The 17,011-nt window shown below is 38.6% G+C and overlaps 1 protein-coding gene across 1 annotated transcript in view; it reads right to left on the bottom strand.

The window, feature by feature from the left end:
- Positions 1-12,131, bottom strand: part of CFAP69 (cilia and flagella associated protein 69) — a 52,906-nt gene extending 40,775 nt beyond the window's left edge. Inside the window, exon 1 of the mRNA XM_058181718.1 lies at positions 11,977-12,131. Coding sequence (XP_058037701.1) covers positions 11,977-12,099 — 123 coding nt within the window. The 5' untranslated portion in view covers positions 12,100-12,131. The remainder of the gene's footprint in view (positions 1-11,976) is intronic.
- Between the last annotated feature and the right edge of the window lie 4,880 nt (positions 12,132-17,011).

Genomic DNA, 17,011 nt, shown 5'->3' with positions numbered 1-17,011 from the left:
TTTATTGTTAGTTGTGAAGTTGTGTCCAATCCATTGGGCCCCATGGACAATGTTTCTCCAGGCCTTCCTGTCCTCTACCATCCTCTGGAGTCCATTTAAGCTCATGCCTTCTGCTTCCGTGACTCCATCCAGCCACCTCGTTCTCTGTCGTCATCTTCTTTTGCCCTCAATGTTTCCCAGCATTAGGCTCTTCTCCTGTGAGTCCCTCCTTTTCATTAAGTGGCCAAAGTATTTGAGTTTCATCTTCAGGATCTGTCCTTCTAAACAGCAGTCATGGTTGATCTCCTCTAGGACTGATCAGTTTGATCACCTTGCAGTCCAAGGGACTCGCAGGAGTCTTCTCTAGCACCAGAGTTCAAAGGCCTCAGCCTTTCTTATGGTCCAACTTTCACAGCCATACATTGCAACTGGGAAAACCATAGCCTTGAATATACACACTTTTGTTGGCAGGGTGATGTCTCTGCTTTTTATGCTGTCTAGATTTGCCATAGCTTTCCTCCCCAGGAGCAAGCGTTTTTTAATTTCTTGTCTGCAGTCCCCATCTGTGGTGATCTTGAGTCCAGGAAAATAAAATTGTCACTACCTCCATTTCTTCCCCATCTATTTGCCAGGAATTGAGACGGCCAGATGCCATGATCTTATTTGTCTTATTGCTGAGTTTCAAGCCAACTTTTGCACTCTCCTTCTTCACCCACATCAAGAGGCTCGTTAGCTCCTTTTCACTTTTTGCCATTAGAGTGGTATCATTTGCATATCTGATATTTCTCCTGATAATCTTAATTCCAATTTTTGATTCATCTAGTCAATGAAGCAGAAGTAGATGTTTTTCTGGAACTCCCTTGCTTTCTCCAGGATCCAGTGTATGTTGGCAATTTGATCTCTAGTTCCCCTGCTTCTTCGAAATCCTGCCTGTACTTCTGGCAGTTCTTGATCCACATACTGCTGGAGCCTAGCTTGTACGATTTTAAGCATAACCTTACTAGCATGTGAAATGAGTGCAATGGTGTGATAGTTTGAACATTCTTTGGCATTGCCTTTCTTTGGAATTGGAATGTAAACTGACCTTTTCCAACCCTGTGGCCACTGTTAAGTTTTCCAAATTCGTTGGCAAATTGAGTCTAGCACTTTTACTGCATCATCTTTTAAGATTTTGAATAGCTTCACTTGAATACTGTGTCCTCCACTAGCTTTTTTGTTGCTCAGATTTTCTAAGGCCCATTTGACTTCACATTCTAGGATGCCTGGCTCAAGGTCAGTGACCATCCCATCATGGTTATCAGGGATGTTAAGCTCGTTCTTGTATAGTTCATCTGTGTAATTTTACCACCTCTTCTTAATCTCTTCTGCCTCTGTTAGGTCCCTGCCATTTTGGTCCTTTATCATGCCCATCTTTGCATGAAATGTTCCCTTTATATCTGCAATTTTCTTGAAGAGATCTCTGATCCTCCCTATTCTACTGTTTTCTTCTATTTCTTTGCACTGTTCATTTAAGAATGCATTCTTATCTGTTCTAACTATTCTCTGGAATTCTGCATTCAGTTGGGTGTATCTTTCTCTTTCTCCCTTGCCTTCCATTTCCCTTCTTTTCTCAGCTGTTTGCAAAACTTCTTCAGACAACCATTTTGCTTTCTTGCCTTTCTTTTTCTTTGGGATGGTTTTAGTTGCTACCTCTTGTACAATGTTGTAAACCTCCATCCATAGTTCTTCAGGCACTCTGTCTATCAGATCTAATTCTTTAAATCTATTTGTCACCTCTACTGTATATTCATCAGGGATATGATTTACTTCATACCTGAGTGGCCTAGTGCTTTTTCCTACTTTCTTCAATTTAAGTCTAAATTTTGCAAGGAGAAGCTCATGATCTGAGCCACAGTCATCTCCTGGTCTTGTTTTTTGTATATATATACTTTATTGAACTTTTTTACATTAAAAGCATAGAAAAAAAGGAAAAAGAAAAGCTTATATCATTTAACAGCTATTTGTGGTGTTTTTCATCTAACAATAATCCGTGCAATGACAAACAATAAATTATACATATTTGTGTTCTTATTTTATCTGTTGATTATACTTAGTAACTAAATATTCCTATCTCCTTTCCATCCATCCATACCACCATTCCCATATACCATAAAATACTGATGTCTCTTTATCCTTCAGACTCAGAGTTAGTTTGTCCATTTCTGCGCAATTCATAATCTTTTGTATAATAAGTCTCTCTGAGGGCACACATGGCTGTTTCCAACATTGAGCGAAGGCCATCCTAGCAGCAGTTAATATATGTAGTATTAAATATTTTATACTCTTCACATATTTTTTTTTAAAAATCCCCAATAAAAAAAGTTCGGGTTCTAGATCCAATTGTTCATTTGTGATTTCTTGTAGCCACTTTTTAATTTTTAACCAATATTTACGTGATTCGGGGCAGGACCACCACATGATAATATGTTCCCTCTTTATTTTTACATTTCCAGCATATGGGAGACATTTTGGGATACATTTTCGCTAGTCTCGAAGGTGGCAGGTGCCACCTGTAGAACATTTTATATGCATTTTCTTTGTATGCTGCTGATTTTGTTAAGTTTATAATTTCGGTTCCATATTTTCTCCCAATCTGATAAATTTATATGATGTCCAATATTTTGACCCCATGCAATCATATATCCTTTCAGTACTTCTTCTTCCAATTCTACTTCTAGCAAGTATTTATAAATTTGGGTAATATTTTTTTTGTCTGGCCCTAGTAAAATTTTATCTAATTGCTGTAGTTTAAGATATATTCCATATTCTTTTATATCTTGTTTGTATCAATTTTGTAACTGAAGATAGGCCCACCAGTCAACCCGTAGTCCTTGTTCTTGGAGGTCCTGTAGTGTTTTTAAATTTCCATGAATATCTAATAGATCTTTATATTTTAGAATTTTATTCAAATCTAAATTATTTGGGTGAATCATCGCTTCCATTGTGGATAGCCAAATTGGGATTTTTATATAGTGTTTCTTTTTAACTTTAATCCAATTGTTTATTAGGAAATCTCTAATCAAATGTCTGTGGAAATACTTTTATTTCGTATGGCCTGTTTCCCACAGGAAGGCATGCCATCCTCTCTGTAGGTCGTGGCCTTCTATAGCTAGTATTCTTTTATTCTTTAAATTGATCCAGTCTTTTAAACCAAACTAGTGTTGCTGCACTATAATATAATTCCCAATTTGGTAATCCAAATCCTCCTCTGCTCTTCATATCTTGTAGATATTTCATTTTTATTCTAGGTTTTTCCCCTGTCAAATAAATTTTCCAATTGTTTTATTAAGGTCATTAAAAAAGGTCTTTTCTAATTTGACTGGAACAGTCTGAAACAGGAATTTTGGTAGTATAGACATCTTTACGGCTGCTATTCTTCCTAGTAGTGACAGTTGCATCTTCTTCCACAATTCTAAATCTTTTTTTGTTTCTTGTAATAATTTGTTGTAATTATTCTCCTTTATTGCTTTGCAATGCGCTGTCAACTATATCCCTAAGTATTTGATTTTTCTTGTTGTTTGAAGTCCAAGTGATTTTTCCAGTTCTATTGTTTGTGGTTCTGTTAAATTTTTCGGTAGAAGTTTCGTTTTCTATCTATTAATTTTCAGCCCTGCTACAGTTCCATATCTTTCTAATTCCTTAATTAGTGCTTGTCCTCTCTCTAGTGGTTCTTCAATGATAAAAACCAAATCATCTGCAAATGCTTGCAGTTTATATTCTTTACTTCTGATTTTCAATCCTTTTATTTCTGGATTTTGTCTAATTCGTTCTAGTAATACTTCTAATGAAAGTATAAAGAGCAGAGAGGATAGGGGGCAGCCTTGTCGAACTCCTTTTTCTATATTTAAAGTTTTACTGACCGTATAGAGCTTCTCCATCTTTGGCTGCAGAGCACATAGTCAATCTGATTTCTGTGTTGACCGTCCATGTGTAGAGTCGTCTCTTGGGTTGTTGGAAAAGAGTGTTTGCTATGACTGTCATATTATCTTGACAGAATTCTATCAGCCTGTGTTCTGCTTCATTTTGTACTGCAAGGCCAAACTTGCCTGTTATTCCAATTATCTTTTGGCTTCCTACTTTAGCATTCCAATCCCTCATGATGATAAGGATATAAGGTGCTCTAGGGCTTCATTGAACCAGTCAATTTCATCCTCTTCAGCACCAGTGGTTGGGGCATAGACTTGGATTACTGTGATATTGAATGGTTTGTGTTGGATTTGAACTGAGATCATTCTGTCATTTTGGGGATTATATCCCAGTATTGCTTTTCCTACTCTTTTATTGATTATGAAGGCTACTCCATTTCTTCTGAGGGATTCTTGCCCGCAGTAGTACACCTGATGGTCATCTGAATTAAATTCACCCATTCCTGTCCATTTTAGTTCACTGATTCCTAAGATTTTGATATTCAGTCTTATCATCTCTTGTTTGACCACGTCTAGCTTGCCTTGATTCATGGATCTTACATTCCGGGTTCCTATGGAGAAAAAAATCTTTACAGCATTGGACTTTCCTTTCACCACCAGATGCATCCACAGCTGTGCGTCCTTTCGGCTTTGGCCCAGTTGCTTCACTCTTTCTGGCACTATTAGTACTAACCCTCTGCTATTCCCCAGTAGCATATTGGACACTCATTTTCTGGTGTCATATCTTTTTTCCTTTTGGTACTTTCCATGGGGTTTTCAGGGCAAAGATACTGGAATGGGTTGCCATTTCTTTCTCCAATGGATCACGTTTTGTCAGAATGACCTGTCCATCTTGGGTGGCCCTGCATGGCATAGCTCATACATTCATTGACCTACAGAATCCTCTTCACCACGACAAGGCAGTGATCCATGAAGGTGGAGGCTAAAATATTGACTCACTCTATCTATCTATCTATCTATCTATCTATCTATCTATCTATCTATCTATCTATCTATCTATCTATCTATCTATCTATTCATCCACCCACCCACCCACCCACCCACCAACCTATAAATATGCATAATTTTAATATTCCATAAATTCACCCCATTTGTATTTGTTCATTTATCAAAAGATATGTCAGAATCTTATTTTGAGATAAAACTATAAAAAGCCTGTGGTATGACTACAAATGTATAGTGTTCTTGTGATTGCACCAAAGCATGCTATCCTCTATCCTCTTTCCCCAGCCCTGCTGGACTAACATGTACCTTTCTTTGGCCTTCCCATGCTTGCATATATCCAGACTGCTCACACTCCTAGATTGCTGCTGCACATGATGTGGTCACAAGACACTGCATTTCATGAATGCACTTCTTAGCAACAGCAATCCTGACAAATCAAGATTGATGTCATCTCTAACAGCTGGATTTTGTACTTCAATGAGAATGATAATGATCAAACTATATTGTTGAAGAATAGTTGAATTCTTCATTTATGCTGCCAGAAGTCTTATTCTGGTATAGTAACATTGAAGTAGTTTGATCTCTATGTAATCAAAGGCAAATCTCTCTGCAATATTTTAGCACAAATAATGTAAATAAATAAGTTTCAAACTTTTTTCTTTTTGTTTTTCTTTATTTGCATGTTTTATTCTTTTTTCTTGAATTTAATTTGTATTTTTTTTACTATTATACTTAATCTTAAAAAAAGTTTTCAAAAGTTCTTACGAAATAATTCTAGGAAATAAAAGATTTTAATTTATTTTTACTACAAAATACATTTGATCAAAAATCACAGCTGTAACAAATATAAATAAAATAAAAATGCTTTTGGTCTTGTTAAAAAGATAAGAACTTAAATAGCCATAACAATGCTTCAGACTTTTATTGTGGTGTACAAACAGAAGTCTAAGAAATTACATGTCATTCAGTGGTGGGTTGCTACTGGTTCTCTCTGGTTCTTGCGAACCTGTATGGAAATTATGAGTAGTTCGGAGAACTAGTAAATACCACCTCTGCCTGGCCCCGCCCCAATCTATTCGCAGCCTCCTCACTCCAAGCTGATCAGCCAGAAGGAAAAAATCAGGGCTCACTTGACAAAGAAGAGAAAAACAAAACAAGACAACATCACTTTAAATTGAGAAGCCAAGAAGCCTCCCAACTGATCAACTAGAATGAAAAAATCAGGACTCACTTCTCAGCCAGGAGATCACTTGGCAAAGAAGAAGAAGGGCAAAAAAAGTCACCTCGTTTAAACTGACAAGCTAAGCAGCAGCTGCTAGAAGGAGGTTTTTACTTGCAGAAGCGAAATGACATTCAGCAGTTCGTTTCTGGGTCAGCTGAACAACAAACTGGATAGGAAAAGGGATTCTTATATGGTTCTATGTTTTTGAAGTTTTGGGGTTTGTGCAACATGGGCTTTGTGATTTTAAAAAGGTTTGGCCGATTTCCATTGTGAAATATCCTGTCTTGAATGAGTTTTCTGCCTGCTTGTAAATGGAGCCGAACTTCCGGCTTCCACATTCTATTATCTCTAAGCACCGGTAGCTGTTTTCTTCTTACAAAGCTTCCTTTATGCAGCTGGCAGGAATGTGGAATGAGCATCAGGCAGGTTCCTTGTTAGCAGCTCGATTTTTCCTTGCTTTTCTGGGAGACTTTTCTTATGAGTAATATTTTATTTGGGGAAATGAAGAGGGAAGAGTTTGATTCCTTGCCAGAGCAGGTTAGTGGGGTGGGGAGAGAATGGGGATTTTGAAGTAACCTTCCTCTAGAGTGGAGAAGGAATGGGGATTTTGCAGTATCCTTCCCCTGTAACACTTGCCATGCCATGCCATGCCCACCAAGCCGCACCAACAGAACCAGTAGTAAAAAATTTTGAAATCCACCGCTGCGTAAGTCCATCTTAATATGGTATTCCTGGTATGTGATATTTTGTATACATACAGGGAAAGAAGCACTCTTGTAATCTTTGACTTTTAGGCTTTTAGTCAAACATCAGCCATAATACTAATGACTGTTCTGAACAATATGCAGGCTGTATTACACAAATCGCTATTTTATATGTGAAATTATAACTGAAATATTTCTGCACCTATATTGGTTCACACTATCAGGAAGTTTCTCCTTAGTTTTATGTTGCTTCTCTCTTTGTTCAGTTTCCATCCATTGCTTCTTGTTTTGCCTTCTGATGCTTTGAAAAATACATTGCCTTCCCACTTCTTCTGGCAGCCTCTTAAAAGCCTGTTGCCTATCACACTCTTGGGCAAAGCATGTGAGCCATTTCCTCCTTTCAGTGGTCCATTAAAGTGCATCTATAGTATGTAGATAATAAAATTGAAAAAAGATGAACAACATTTTTACAGAACTATAGATACGTTGAGGCTGGTGTGACAAGGAATGGCTGGGAGGGAGGGGCCAGGCGAGGCACCCCTTGACGTGAGTGACATTGAGCTGGCCACACCTACCCAATCACATGACCATCAAGCCATGCCCACTGTCACATGACCATCAAGCCACACCCACAAAATAAGCCACACCCACAGAGCCAGTAGTAAAAAAATTTAGAACCCTCCCCTGATGTAATTGGAAATATCTGATATTTTCTATATACCATAGGCCCTCCGATAACTAAACATCTATGCTGTATAGGGTATACATTTTATTGGTCAAAATGAAAGTAAAATGGAAAGTTTTATAATCACTGAATAAATAGCTCTTTTAGCCTAACATCTAGAAAATATTCTGTGTAACGTTTGCATCTCCCCTAATTTCATCAGCACAAAATTTTGCTGGATATATTTGTAAATATATGTTGATGGCTACCTTCAAGATGGCGCCGACGAAGGCTGCCTCAGTGAAATGCTCTCTAATTGTTTCTTTATGTCTAATTGTTCTCTGTGACTCACTACGGATTTCCTACTCACGAGACCATCTGCTAAAAATTAAGCAACATTTCTTTAAGAAGCAGCTTTCTTTGATCTCACCCCCGCCTGTCTTTACAAACACGGAGGAGATTCTAACACAAGAGGAGGCAATTCCCATGGAGCCATGGATTACTAAAAAAAACCAAACGACGGAAGCGAAGAAAGAGAGGTAAGCGAGCTGGGATCTTAAACAGATTAAGAAATCTCATTAAAACTCCTCTGCCTTCAATTTTCCTAACAAATATACGCTCACTTGCAAATAAGATGGATAAAATACTCCTCTTAAACAAATATTATTCTGATTTTCGCAATTCAGCAGTCCTATGCTTTTCTGAAACCTGGTTAAACGAATCTATGGAAGATAACAGCCTGAACATTCCAGGGTTTCAGATTGAATGATCAGACAGGATTACAGAAACATCTGGTAAAAAGAAAGGAGGAGGCTTATGCCTATATATTAACAGCAACTGGTGTCAAGATTTTAAAATAATTTACAAATTCTGTGACAACAATTTAGAGACTTTAATTATCAACTGCAAACCATACTATTCGCCTCATGAATTTTCCTCATTTCTTCTAATTGCTGTTTATGTCCCACCACAAGCCTGTGTAAACAAGGCATTACGAACTCTAACTGACCAAATCATGGAGGCTGAGCCAAACACCCTGATTCACTGGCCATTGTTTTGGGAGATCTAAACAAGGCAAACTTAAGGAAAGAGCTACCAAAATACTTTCAGCATGTCAATTGTCCCACCAGAGGTAAGAATACTCTAGACCATTGCTACATAACACTAAAAGATGCTTATCGGTCTTTACCACGTGCAGCTGTAGGACACTCTGATCATTGCATGATTCACCTTGTACCTGCTTACAGGCAAAGACTTAAAACCACAAAACCAACAATTAAATCAGTGAAGACCTGGACGGAAGAGTCAGAATTAAAGCTGCAGGCATGCTTTGACTGCACTGATTGGAATATTTTTGAAGATACCTCTGCAGACCTGGATGAACTTACAGATACTGTAACATCATATGTTAGCTTCTGTGAAGACCTATGTGTACCTACAAGGAACTTGCGAATATACCGTAACAACAAACCTTGATTCACACCTAAACTTAAGCAGCTACGACATTCCAAAGAGGAAGCCAACAGAAAAGGTGATAAAATGCTGTACAATCAGACCAGAAATGCACTAGCAAGGGAGAGCAGAGCAGCAAAAAGAAGCTACTCTGAAAAGCTAAAGAATCAATTTTCAGCAAATGAACCAGCAAATATGTGGAAAACTCTTAAAAATATCACCGGCTATGGCAAACCTCCTTCCTAGGCTGAAGTTAATCAGCAACTGGCAGATGACCTGCACATGTTTTACTGCAGGTTTGAAAGGAAACTACAGCCACCTATCTCCACAACCCCCATGTCAGACACACCAACAACAGCCAAGCCTCCTACAACTGACCCTATTTCATTGGGTTCACAACCCCTACTGATCACAGAAAAGGAAGTGCAGGACCTATTTCACAGACAAAAGCCAGGAAAAGCTCCAGGCCCAGACAAGATAACTCCTTCTTGCTTAAAAATCTGTGCTGCCCAATTGGCCCCCATCTTCACCCATATTTTCAATAAATCATTAGAGATGTGCTATGTTCCTTCTTGCTTCAAACACTACCATCATCCCAGTGCCAAAGAAGCCCACCATCAAGGAACTGAATGACTACAGACCAGTTGCTTTAACATCTGTAGTCATGAAAACCTTTGAAAGGCTAGTTCTGTCCCACTTGAAAACCATCACAGATCCGCTATTGGACCCCTTGCAATTTGCATACTGAGCAAATAGATTAACAGATGATGCTGTTAATATGGCTCTGCACTACATCCTACAACATCTTGAGTCTCCAAAGACCTATGCAAGGGTTCTCTTTGTAGACTTTAGCTCAGCATTCAATACCATCATTCCAGACACTCTTCTAACTAAGCTAAACCAGCTACAGGTACCGGAACAGACTTGTAAGTGGATCACAAGCTTCCTAACAAATAGGAAGCAGCAGGTGAAGCTAAGCAAGATCACATCAAATACCTGTACAATTAGCACAGGGGCCCCCAAGGCTGTGTGCTCTCCCCGCTTCTCTTCTCTCTGTATACCAATGACTGCATCTCCAACGATCCATCTGTCAAGCTATTGAAGTTCGCAGATGACACAACAGTGATTGGTCTCATTCAAGACAATGACGAATCCGCATATAGACGAGAGGTCGAACGACTAGCCTTGTGGTGCAACCAAAACAATCTGGAACTGAACACGCTCAAAACCGTAGAAATGGTGGTAGACTTTAGGAGAAACCCTTCCATACTTCCACCTCTCACAATACTAGACAACACAGTATCAACAGTAGAAACCTTCAAATTTCTAGGTTCTATCATATCGCAAGATCTAAAATGGACAGCTAACATCAAAAATAACATCAAAAAAGGACACCAAAGAATGTTCTTTCTGCGCCAACTCAGTAAGCTCAAACTGCCCAAGGAGCTGCTGATTCAGTTCTACAGAGGAATTATTGAGTCTGTCATTTGCACCTCTATAACTGTCTGGTTCGGTTCTGCAACCCAACAAGAAAGACACAGACTTCAGAGGATAATTAGAACTGCAGAAAAAATAATTGCTACCAACCTGCCTTCCATTGAGGACTTGTATACTGCACGAATCAAGAAGAGGGGCGTGAAAATATTTACAGATCCCTCACATCCAGGACATAAACTGTTTCAACTCCTACCCTCAAAACGACACTATAGAACACTGCACACCAGAACAACTAGACACAAGAACAGTTTTTTCCCGAAGGCCATCACTCTGCTAAACAAATAATTCCCTCAACACTGGCAAACTATTTACTAAATCTGCACTACTATTAATCTTCTCATCGTTTCCATCACCAAACTCTTTCCACTTATGACTGTATGACTGTAACTTTGTTGCTGGCAATCCTTATAATTTATATTGATATATTGACCATCAATTGTGTTGTAAATGTTGTACCTTGATGAACGTATCTTTTCTTTTATGTACACTGAGAGCATAAGCACCAAGACAAATTCCTTGTGTGTCCAATCACACTTGGCCAATAAAAAATTCTATTCTATTTTATTCTATTGAATATATTACATCCACAATATCATTAAAATTGCTTTTTATGTTTTTAATCTAAACCCTAGAAAGAAAAAATGGGATATACCAGTAAAAATTAAAGATATATGAGTAAAACTGTTATGATCAATAAGTAAATCTTTGTAAGAAAATAAATGTTATTCATCAATTAAGAACAACCAAAAAATTCTAGTTGTATACAATGTTATGTAAGCCCAGTTATGTGTAGCTCAAATATATGGTATAAATGACACCTCATCTTTGAGCAGGGTTTTGGACTAGAAGACCTCCAAAGTCCCTTGTTACTTTTAGTTTACATTTTTAAGGTCCCCTTTGTGTTCCTATACCCTGCATAAGTGCAACCATACACCAACAAAATAAAAGTGTACTTTTATTTACCCTTGCCTAAATTTTCTTCCTCTGTCTGTTGTCTGTTTTGGGTCCTCTCAGAGAAGAACATGGATGGTTTTCTCCAGAACCATTCCCAGGAGAAAGAGAGAGGGGGTAGCTGTTGTTAATAACAGAATAACAGAGTTGGAAGGGACTTGGAGGTCTTTTAGTCCAACCCACTGCTCAGGCAGGAAAGCCTGTACCATTTAAGAGAAATGGTTGTTCAGTCTTTTCTTACAAACCTCCAGTTGTGGGGAGCACCCACAACCTCTGGAGGCAAGTCCTGCCACTCATGATAAATTGCTCTAACTGGCAGGAAATTTTAATACCCCTCAGGCAGATTCAAACACAACAAACCCTTCTTTGATAAATGAAGTAGAAAAAACCCACAAATCAAGAGTGGGGGGGGGGAGGGGGGAAGAGAAGAAAAAAACACTTGCTCTTTTGATTGCCACTTTTTGCAATTGACAGGACCCGTTTCGCGAGGCCCGGCGGTCCCGGCTAAACGGCCCAAACAAGAGGAGGAGGAGGACGCCCCAGAGCTGGGCAGAAACAAGAGGGAATTGAATCTCTATAGCCGCAACTTTCTCTCACCTGCTCGAGGCCGTTGCTGAGTTTGCTATCCAGCCTGGAGGAAGAGGAGAGATGCCTGTGTTTCTCGCTGAAAGAGGGAACCATGAGAATCGGCGAAACTTCCGGCAGAGCCGGGGAAGCCATGGCTCCGAAAGGATCGGCAACCCAGGCTTCAACGCTGCCTCTTCCACAGAGGAAAACACAAACCGGGCGCCGTTGCCATGGCAGCGAGAGAAGCGCTAGCGGTCCCATGGGAGGAGCGGACGGCAGGCGAAGGAAAACAGAAGAGAAAACAAACCCAACAGGCCCTCGACCAAAGCCCTCAGCTGGGGCGATGGGTCCCTTTTCCCAGGGCGAGAAAGTCAGGGAAGAGGCCTCGGGCTGCTACAACCCCGAAATTATTGCTCCTTCCCGCCACCTCAGCTGCTTTGTTATTTATCATATACCCTACGAAGATGCCGTTAGGTTAAGGTGTTTTATAGTTTTGCGGAAGGGAAAGGCCCTAAGGAGCCAAAGCTTGGCTTCCTTCGAGCCGAAGCACACTCATTGCCCGTAAGAAAAGCACCCCAAAGGAATGGCGCCCAAACGATATTATTGCATTAATAATACCCCGCCGTAACCTTAGCGATATTAGCAGTGTCGTCGTCAGCTTTAAAAAGGAAGGAAAAGCTCGTCCCAGCTCATCAGATGCCATCGATCCAGTTCCTGGCTGTCAGAAATGGATAGAAACACGAGAAATCATCGTAATTTAAAAAAAAAAAACCATTTGTGCAGCCGTTTTCCTCCCCCACTTCCCCGCTGAAAGCCTTTATCAGGAAAAGTTTCTCTTGAAGTTTCAAAATCTCTGGTTCTGATTGTGCAAAGTGACTTAAGGCAGTGTGAAGATTCACAAATCTTGAAGAGAATCCCTCTGCTTCAAGAGTGTCAACATTTTCCATGTCAGTGTTTTTACTTTGTCCTAAATTCTAATTAAGTAATTTTCCAGAATAGGTTCATGGCATGTCAGCAATACCACCAGGTCTATTCAGAAATGCTGCATATGTATTTTCTTTCTATAGTTACTCTTTAGGTATTCCGTTGCTTCTGGCTATAAATGTGTGTAACAGGCTACAGCTTCTAGCCCTACTTCTGTGGAGCATTGTAATGCAGGTATGAAATGGTGGGATTTGCAATGTGAATCCATACTTTGTCATTTAGGCTTATTTATTTTCACTTAACTCAAACTGTGACTCTGTACAGTACACAATATAAACACAATAAATCAAAAACGGAAAAAGTATCATCATATAAAAATAAGCAGACAAAAATTATCAAGGTCACAACAAACCAAACATGCAGAGTCTCATGCACATTTACGGATAGATAATCCTGATGAAACACCTTCCATCAGATCACAAATAATCAGAACAGATTAGATACCTGTAAAATTAGCACAGAGGCCCCCCAACGCTGTGTGTTCTCTCCACTTCTCTTTGCGGACGATGTCAAACTATTTAACACCACAGACAATACATCTATCATTCAAAAAGACCTTGGTCATCTAACCGCTTGGTCTAAAACTTGGCAACTCCAAATCTCAACCAGCAAATGCTCAGTCTTACATATTGGAAAAAAGAACCCAAACACTAAGTACATACTTGATGGACATTACCTTACAGATGACCCCCATCCCATTAAAGACTTTGGAGTTTTCATGTCAAATGATTTAAGTGCCAAAGCCCACTGCAACTACATAGCAAAAAAGGCTCTAAGAGTTGTTAACCTAATCTTGCGTAGCTTCTTTTCCAAAAACACTACACTACTAAGTAAAACATTTGCTAGACCAATTCTAGAATACAGGTCGCCTGTTTGGAACCCTCACCACATCTCTGACATCAATACAATTGAACGTGTCCAGAAATATTTTACAAGAAGAGTTCTCCATTCCTCTGAAAACAACAAAATACCTTATCCCACTAGACTTGAAATCCTAGGCTTAGAAAACTTGGAACTCCGTCGCCTTCGACAAGACCTAAGTTTAACTCATAGAATCATCTATTGTAATGTCCTTCCTGTTAAAGACAACTTCAGCTTTAATTGCAATAATACAAGAGCAACCAATAGATTTAAACTTAATGTTAACCGCTTTAATCTAGATTGCAGAAAATATGACTTCTGTTACAGAGTTATCAGTGCTTGGAACATATTACCTGACTCTGTGGTCTCTTCCCATAATCCTAAAAACTTTAACCAAAAACTTTCTACTATTGACCTCACCCCTTTCCTAAGAGGACCATAAGGGGCATGCATAAGAGCACAAACGTGGCTACCGTTCCTGTCATATTGTTTTTTTCTTCTTCCTATATATATGCTTATACCTCCTAATATTTACTCATATATATGTTTATATACTATATAATCTTTTTGTATGACACTTATATATATTGTTGTGACAAAATAAATAAATAAATAAATAAATAAATAAATAAATAAATAAATAAATAAATAAATAAAATAAATATACCAATGACTGCATCTCTAAAGATCCATCTGTTAAACTACTGAAGTTCGCAGATGACACAACAGTGATTGGTCTCATTCGAGACAATCATGAATCCGCATATAGCCAGGAGGTTGAACAACTAGCCTCGTGGTACGACTGGAACAATATGGAACTGAACACACTCAAAACTGTAGAAATGGACTTCAAGAAATGGTGGTCTTTAGGAGAAACCCTTCCATACTTCCACCTCTTACAATACTAAACAACACAGTATCAACAGTAGAGACCTTCAAATTTCTAGGTTCTATCATATTACAAGATCTAAAGTGGACAGCTAACATCAAAAACTTCATCAAAATAGCACAACAAAGAATATTCTTTCTGTGCCAACTCAGAAAGCTCAAACTGCCCAAGGAGCTGCTGATACAGTTCTACAGAGGAATTACTGGGTCTGTCATCTGCACCTCTATAACTGTGTGGTTTGGTTCTGCAACCCAACAAGACACAAACTTCAGAAGACCATTAGAACTACAAAAAAAATAATTGCTACCAACCTGCCTTCCATTGAGGACCTGTATACTGCATGAGTCAAAAAGACTGTGAAAATATTTACAGACCCCTCACATCTTGGACATAAACTGTTTCAACTCCTACCCTCAAAACTACGCTACAGAGCACTGCACAGCAGAACAACTAGACACAGAACAGTTTCTTGCCAAACATTATCACTCTGCCAAACAAATTCCCACAACACTGTCAAACTATTTATTAAATCTGCACTACTATTAATGTTCTCATCGTTTCCATCACCCATCTCCTTCCACTTATGACTGTATGACTGTAACTTTGTTGCTTGTATCCTTATGATTTATATTGATATTGATTGTTCCTGAGTGCTTATTTGTGAGTGCTTATGACTATCATTAAGTGTTGTACCTTAGAATTCTTGATGAATGTATCTTTTTTTTATGTACACTGAGAGCATACGCACCAAGACAAATTCCTTGTGTGTCCAATCATACATGGCCAATAAAAATTCTATTCTATTCTATTCTATTCTATTCTATTCTATTCTATTCTATTCTATTCTATATATCTATTCCTAACCACAATTTAGGAATAAAGGTCACCCTCCAATTTCCTTTTAAATCTAAGAATTTATGTAACCTAAAAAACATGCCAAAAAACCAATCTTTCCAAAGATTTAGCTACAAATTTATGTTACATGAGGTTTGCCCATTGCGATATAGTTAGGAATTTTTTAAATGTAAAACTAGATCAAAGTGAACATCACTCAACAATACCAGGAGACTACTGCTGGATTTTAAAAGCATAAGTTTAGCATATTTATCTCATGTTCATTCAATCATGCAAACCTTATGCACTATGAAATCTCTGATAGACAGTGACAACAGAGATGGACAGTCTGTGAGAACTCTTTGAAACAACCTTCAATGGACCGGAAAAGATATACCAGACATATTTCTTCAGCTTTTATTGGTAATGTCTGATTATCTCAACATTGTAGCCTGAGTTATAATTGATTAATGATTATTCATTAATCTACAGAGGTCATTCAACTTTGTGAGCAGTTTTAGGATCTTCCTATTTGTGCCTCTACCTTGAACATGCTGTAACTTTAGAGAATACAAGAAACTTGTTAGAAGAATGGATTCAAGAATTCCTTTCATGACCTGGTGCATCCTAGAATATTTCTGAACATTTGTGTTTTATATCCACAGCCGTATATCATTCAACAAATTTAACACTTCCACTCTATAATGTCTAGCTAATCCTGTAAAAAATGCCATACTCAGAAGATATTGGTATTTTACAGAATGGAGAGATTTAGAACAGAAAAATAATGATAGGAACCTTTCTGCTATAAATCGGATGAGTAGCTACTTCTTAGGATGATGTTGCTGTGTTTTATTGATATGTTTTATTTTCAAGTTGAATTTTTGTTGCATTAAACTACTTCCAACATTATTTTGGCAGGAATAGCCAACACTCCAGAAGATAGGCTCGTTACAGAAGGATCTTGATAGACTTGAACATTGGGCGCTATCTAACAAAATGAAATTCAACAGTGAAAAAAGTAAGGATCTACATTTAGGGAAAAAACAAAAACAAAATGCACAGGTACATATATGTGGTACCTTGCTCAACAGTAGTACCTGTGAGAGGGATCCTGGAGTCCTAGTGGACGACCATTTAGATATGAGCCAGCAGTGTGCAGCAGCTGCTAAAAAAGCCAACACAGTTCTGGACTGCATAAACAGAGGGATAGAATCAAGATTACGTGAAGTTTTAGTGCCACTTTATAATGCCTTGGTAAGGCCACACTTGGAATACTGCATTCAGTTTTGGTTGCCGCGATGTAAAAAAGATGTGACTCTAGAAAGAGTGCAGAGAAGAGCAACAAAGATGATTAGGGGACTGGAGGCTAAAACATGAAGAACGGTTGCAGGAACTAGGTATGTCTAGTTTAATGAAAAGAAGGACTAGGGGAGACATGATAGCAGTGGTCCAATATCTCAGGGGTTGCCACAAAGAAGAGGGAGTCGGGTTGTT

Source organism: Ahaetulla prasina, chromosome 4, assembly GCF_028640845.1.
Source record: "Ahaetulla prasina isolate Xishuangbanna chromosome 4, ASM2864084v1, whole genome shotgun sequence".
Classification (NCBI taxonomy): Eukaryota; Metazoa; Chordata; class Lepidosauria; order Squamata; family Colubridae; genus Ahaetulla; species Ahaetulla prasina.
Note: the sequence above shows the minus strand (reverse complement) of the source record. Positions and strands in the feature narration are given on the sequence as shown.